The 6,927-nt window shown below is 32.1% G+C and overlaps 1 protein-coding gene across 1 annotated transcript; it reads left to right on the top strand.

Moving 5' to 3' along the window:
• The first annotated feature begins 1,186 nt into the window (after positions 1–1,186).
• Positions 1,187–3,146, top strand: LOC120156141 (annexin-like protein RJ4). The gene is made up of 4 exons (XM_039167551.1): positions 1,187–1,410; positions 2,385–2,597; positions 2,660–2,743; positions 2,938–3,146. Exons 1-4 carry the CDS (start codon positions 1,198–1,200, stop codon positions 3,139–3,141), a joined length of 714 nt encoding a protein of 237 aa, XP_039023482.1. The 5' UTR covers positions 1,187–1,197; the 3' UTR covers positions 3,142–3,146.
• The last annotated feature ends 3,781 nt before the right edge of the window (positions 3,147–6,927 follow it).

Genomic DNA, 6,927 nt, shown 5'->3' with positions numbered 1-6,927 from the left:
CCTCACAATCCATTAACATATCGGTCAGAGTTTCTAAAGACATACTATCACAAGACGTAATAGCGATGATTGACTCAAACTCCATCGAGAGACCAGCAAGAACAACACTCACATGTTCTTTTTCAGTAACAATACTACCAGGCGCATTAAGTAAATCACATATAGATTTAATCTTTGCAAGATACTCACTAATAGTCAACCCAGATTTTCTTTGAGTATGCAAACTATACCTAAGGGATGAGATATTGGCAGCAGATCGAGCACCAAACAACCGAGAAACAACAAACCATATGGAGAAGGTTGTTGTAAGGCCAGTAAGATGAGGAAGAACCTCAGTCCCAATCGTGGTGAGCAACCAAGAGGCTAGCAATTTATCTTGCTGTCTATGAATCAAGAAAGTCGGATTAACCTCAGTCTGGCCAGACACACTTGCAACATACTCATCTGGTAAACCTTCATCACTGGAAAGAAAGCTTGTCAATCCATAGCCATCGACTATCAACGCAACTTGATGCTTCCAAAGCAGGTAGGTGCTCTCGGCAAGCTTGACAGTATCATGCTTAGGAATATGCTGAATCTCATTAATCCCTAATGAAACTGTCATCGAGCTCATGGGAGAGGTATTCGGAGACATAATTTTAGAACCTCGAATCAGATCTGCAGTCAGATCAACCATGATGAACAAGATGAAGCAAGAAACGGTTTAACAGCGGAAGAAACAACCACCAGGATTGGCGAATGATACCATGTCAAGATTCACTAACACAACTCAATGAATAGAGAAAGGATATAAGAGAGAATAGGCTCTCTAAACCTTGTTATTGAGAAATTACATTTGCTGTTACAACAAAGCTTACTTATAGCTTTATGAGTATACACAACCGACTCTAACAGAAGCATAACAGCTTCGTAACAGAAACTCGACATTCTATTCCTAACTAACTCATAACCAAACAGAAACCTATTACAATGTGGCACCGATCAGAAGGCAATAATTGCAGTGTTGGCCGTATAAACGCGACTCAAAGAAGGTAAATCAGGCAAGCTTATGAAGATCTTTACGATGAAGATCTCGTCAGGCGTCTTGAAAGATAGCTTTATGGGATTTTGAGGTTAATTAACAATGGAAATTACCATTTGGATTCTCCATTTTCATTGCTTAATATGCATGATTATTTTTGTGATATATAGAAAGCAATGTATCGTTGGATATTGGATCCAGCCGATCGAGATGCGGTGTCAGCTCATGTGGAGCTAAGGAAAACGAGCCATGAACATCTGGTGCTGGTCGAGATTTCGTGCGCCAGATCCTCTGAGGAGCTCTTGTCCATAAGAACAGCCTATCACGCTCGATACAAACGTTCCCTCGAGGAACAAGTTTACGATTATACCAAGGGAAACACCCGAAAGGCACATCCTCTTATCCCTATTATTTTCTCTCTTTTTCTTGATTTTCTAGTTTTTACAAAATAATATATATTCAAAAATAATTTTAATCTATTGATAATGTACACACACCCTATTATAAGGGTCGTTCGAACCAAAACCTCTTAGGAGAATAACCTTCTTTTTTACCAACGATATCACTTATCATCGACTTGATTTTCAAATTACATATTTGTGAATTTAGATATTTTAATTACAATCGCCAACATATTGGAACCGATACGAATATCAATCATTTTGTCGTTATTATAAGAATCCAACTGTTGGTAATACAAATTGGGTAAAACTTACTTGACATGAACCGATTCAATTCATGCGTTTTTTTAAAACAAAAACATTTCAATAAAATATTATTTATCAAAATTTATATTTTATCATTTTTAATTTCTATAAAATATTTAATGTGATTTAATAATTATTAATTATCTTTAAAGTACTATTAGATCTTTTATAATTTTATAGTTACTTTGAACCTATAAATATCCAACTCATTTCAGCTTTTGAATATCACAAGAAAAAAAAATGAATTCTCTCTTAAATTGTTCACTCTCAAAGGCTCCGTAGTTACTTCCAAGTCTTGTTTCTTAGAAAAAAGTAGCATCGTATAATGTTCGCTTTTAAATTTTGAGTGTATACATTTTTAAAGAGATTGAGTTAATTTCAGAAATATTAATCCATTATAGTGATTACACGTACGAAAATTTATATTTAAGATATTAATTTATTACGACGATTTTTATTTTTGATCTTAATTATTTATTTAATTTTTTCAGTTAGTGTTAATGTCTCATTTTATTACGATCTATTTTCTAACACCAGTGACCATATCATGTCCTAGGGACCTAATTCGGGCACCCTACGACTTCTTTCTGTGTCTACTGGAATAGCTCCGAGCTTCGACGGCCATAATTTCTGAAACTTTTACTTGCTATTTGCAGCTCTTGATAGCGTTGGTGAGTGCATTTAGATATGAGGGGGAAGAGATAAACAAAAGACTAGCAAAATCCGAAGCCAAAGAAGTCCATGAAACTATCAAATACATTAAACTCCACAACGACGATTTTATTAGGATCATTACTTCGAGGAGCAAAACGCAGCTCCAAGCCACTTTCAACTTTTATAGGGAAGGAGAAGGCACTTCCATTACTAAGGTACCCAATTCTTCCATTATCTTTCAAACAACAAGCTATGTATTCTTCTTACACTTCTCCAGATGCCAAATAAATCTAAAGACGTCCTTTCAACACTGCGTATCACGATTCGATGCCTCAAGGACCCAATAAAGTACTTCGAAAAGGTTAGAAGCACTATTATCTTAATACTGTCATGGAGTTAAAGTTTCGACTAGTTGATCTGTTGTGGTTTATACACTTTCTTGGTTGAATGATCGTTTAAGGCCGCGCTAATAAGTTAGTCAAAACGCTAGTCTCGTGACAATATCATTAACGTCATACGCATATATGAATTCAAATTAGGCGTTGTGTCGCATAGGTTTTGCGGAATTCGATCCAAAGGTTAGGAACGGACGAGGATGCTCTAACGAGAGTGATCGTTACGAGCGCTGAAAAGGACCTCAAAGAAATCAAAGAGCTTTATTGTAAGAGAAACAGTGTGCGTCTTGACGATGCTGTTGACAAGGACACCAAAGGGGATTACAAGGACATGCTTCTTACTATGTTGGGGAATGAAGTTTGAATAATTTTTTATCAGCCCATGGGCAAGTGTAGTGGTGAGTGTTCGATAGAGTTGAATCGAGTCAAGTCCAAAAAATTCGAGTGATGAGTTCTACTTTATAATCAAAGTTTGACTTGAAATTTTTTCAAGTCTAGTCTAGTTTATAAAATTTGAGTTTAGTCGACTCGAGTCAAATTTTTTATTTTCTATTTAAATTTAATTGTAAATATTTACAATTCCAATTTAAATGATATTTTATAACCATATACAATATATATATATATATATATATATATATTATATTGTATTTTTTTCATATGTGATTTACATATATCATACAAAGTCAAGAGATTCGACTCAAAATTTGACTCAAACTTGAAAAGCAATCGATTAATTAATAAAAATTTCAAGTTATTCGAGTTTTATTTTACATCTCGATTTGAATTTGAAATTTTTTCGAGTCGAATTTAGTTTTTGAAATTACAACTCGAAGTCAATTCAAGTCGATTAAAAAAAATCGATTTTTTGAATCGAGTTTTGCTCACACCTAAACAAGTGTTACTGATGTTATTATTTGATTTGAGCCACTATTATCTTCGCATCTATTTAAGGTTCTATTTGATGCATTTATATTTACTGATCGACGTCTAGTTTAGAGTGGACAATTATCTATCATGCTACTTAAATTTTATTTGGTTATTTATTTATTTTATTGATTAAATTTATCCTTAAATTTTTTTATATCTACTCATACAAAAATTTTATATCGTAGTATATATATTTATTGTCCTTCCAAATTATTAACTATACACACATCATACAGACATAATTGTTCGAACTCATGACTTTAAGAGAGAATATTATTCTATGTTTAAATTCACTGTTCATTAATCAATTTTAAATTCTGATTTTAAAAATATCATAATTCCATAGAAAAATAGTTTTTATTACTCAACAAAAATAAGATTATACTGAGAAATAACTCGGGACGAGTGCCCATTTAAAAACCTTCCCAACACTAAATGGTGAAAAAGAGTACAACACGAGAAAATGTTCATACCAAAAAACAACTCAAAAGCAAAAAAAAAAATACACATGGAGTCCACAAACAACTGTAGCTCGACGTGTAACTAAGGGAAAATAAACAGAAAACTACCACGATGCCTTAAAACAGCCATCTCTTCCCATTCCAAGCTTAGCAAGATAAATGACCATTGAGATGTTGCTTCTTGGAACATGCTTAAATTTTATATGATGAAACCAAGACAATTTTGATCAAAATTGATGAAGAAATTACTCAAACTTGGAACATGCTTAAATTTTATATGATGAAACCAAGACAATTTTGATCAAAATTGATGAAGAAATTACTCAAACTTCACGGCCTTAACTGAGGATTTTGAACCCAATTTAAGACCACCAGAGAGATTGACTCTATCACCAAACAAAACTTATCGACTAAACCAGCTTTGATAATCAAATCCTATGCTTTGGAAATCGCCATAAGCTCCACATAGTTAACGCTTTGAGGAGGGGATGGGACTGAGAACATATCAGAAATAACGCCTGCAGCATTTTGAAGAACACCACCGCACCCCGCTGAATCCGAGCAAGCTACACGACAACAACAAATCACAAGGAATTTATTTGAGAAATTTGTGAGGAATAATAACTTCTAGAAAGAAGAACCAAACAGTAGATGGTTATCCCACCAAGCTGATTCCTCTAACTGAGATTTCATAGAAGAAGCTCTAAATGAAAAGAGAGCCCGAAGCTAAATTATATCATTCTTCTACTTTTTTTTAGTCCGAGTGATTTGGAAATTGTAAGAAAATCAAGATAGCAAATAAATTTTGTTTTGGGATTTACCATGTCATATTAACGGATTTGCTTAAATCTTAAAGTGAAAAAATATGTTTAACAAAAATTGTCATTGAAGTAACATTGCTACTAATTTTGTTTTAGAATGTTGATTTTGTCTGATAACAAAATAAAAAATAAACAAGAATTATTTTTGTTTATTGGAATCTTTGATTTCGCATTTGAAATCAATTGAGATGTTAAGTGTTTTTCAATTCTCACGAAACGGATTGAGTCGTCGCTTAACTATGTGCTAAATAAAAGTTTAGCCAAGCATGATAGAGATCATACTTGGCATGTGGAAAGAAAGAAAATGAAAAAGAAAAATAATTTTATTAAATTGAAAACCCTAAAATAAAATCAAAACTAAAATCAGTGTTGAATTGAATATCTAAACTCTCTCCTTAAGCTTCACCCCTAGAGGGTATTTATAGCTTTGAGATCACCTAATGAAAATAAAATACTAAGAACATTAAAACACTTAATTCCTAATTAATAGCAAACTAAAAGTCCAAATAATAAATAATTAAAATCCTAAGCAAACTAGAATCTTAATAAATTAAATAATAAAATATCAAATGTCTGAAATTAATTACAACTTTAATTACTAAAAAATTGTAGTTCTCCCAGAATTTCTTTCTGCTTTGATCTTGCAGAATGGATTATTTGATTAAAGTTGGTGTCTAACTTGGTCTTTTAATTACAATTGGCGCAAACTACTCCCAGAAAATAGGATAAATCTGCTTTAATTCACCCTTTAATTGTTGTTTTCTAGAAAATAGAGTCTTGCACAAAATCTAACATAAATAACCCAAATTAGTAATATTAAAGAGATAACACAAATTAATTGATAGCAAAATATTAACTAAATAAAACACTCATCAAATTTTCTCTCATTTATTTAATGATTGTCCTCAAGCATGCCTTAATCAATCATTAAAATCTCAAATTACCAATCTTTCATCTCAAAATATACCAAAGAATATCAAACAAGTCAATGATCACAACGAGTATCAGAAACAGTGTGACAATTAAGCAAATATACACAACTAGTAGTAGTTTAAGTAAAAGCCAAGATATCTCAACAATCCATCAATTTCAATGTAACAAGAGGATTTACTTATTATCGCTCAAAGTGTTTAGGGTAAAAGAAATCGCTCAAAGCCAAGATTAATAAAGAAAATACCATAAGCTTGTTAGAAAATTAAGTCTCCATCACTAGAATGATCAAGATACATTTAATCAAAGGTTCTTTAATCAGGTTGTAATGAGGCTTAGGTTAGGGTAGGGATAAGGCCAAAAAATTGGGGTTAAACGTCAAGACAAGAGATGCAAATATATAAGTTCAAGCCATGAATTCAACAAAGTAAATAAACTCGAAGAAGAGTAACCAAAAAATCAACTTTCTTCTTTCTTCAATTTTTTTTATTTTTCTTTGTTGTTTTTCTACTTTTTTTGTTCTGTTCGAACGCTTTATTAGAACCATAATTCTTTTTTAATGCTTCTTCTTTCTTTTCTTGATTTTTCGTTCGTGGAACAAATCTATGTTCTATCTCGACAAATGAAACGAAAGAGGATAAAAATAAAAATTGAAAGGCTTCGGGTTTTATAATGTGGTAAAAAAATAGAAAATAGTAAAGACGTAAAATTGGTTCACTAGTGGATATAAATGGGTAGAGAAGTGGGTTAATCCTAAGTTCTCTAATCATTTTAGAGCATCAAGTTCAACATATGGTCTCGATATGCATTTAATCATAAGTTCTAGAATGTCAAAATTAATTTGACACACCTAATCAAACAAATGATCAATAAAGAAAAGCATGCTCGTTTAGGCTTAAATATCACAAGAAAGTGTATTGTGTATCGAATCAAGAAACATATCAACCAATGGATTCATGGAACATCAAGCAAAAATTTTAATAAAAAATACTAATCATGTCATTTTTA

This window comes from Hibiscus syriacus, unplaced genomic scaffold (genome assembly GCF_006381635.1).
Source record: "Hibiscus syriacus cultivar Baekdansim isolate YM2019G1 unplaced genomic scaffold, ASM638163v2 tig00111213_pilon, whole genome shotgun sequence".
Taxonomy (NCBI): Eukaryota; Viridiplantae; Streptophyta; class Magnoliopsida; order Malvales; family Malvaceae; genus Hibiscus; species Hibiscus syriacus.
Note: the sequence above shows the minus strand (reverse complement) of the source record. Positions and strands in the feature narration are given on the sequence as shown.

Bases quoted from the DNA above. Each gene is read 5' to 3' on its own strand.
- LOC120156141 (XM_039167551.1), top strand. From the start codon at position 1,198: ATGTATCGTTGGATATTGGATCCAGCCGATCGAGATGCGGTGTCAGCT. The intron at 2,598-2,659 runs GTACCCAATTCT...ACACTTCTCCAG, and splicing joins AAGGCACTTCCATTACTAAG to ATGCCAAATAAATCTAAAGA. The intron at 2,744-2,937 runs GTTAGAAGCACT...TGTGTCGCATAG, and splicing joins CAATAAAGTACTTCGAAAAG to GTTTTGCGGAATTCGATCCA.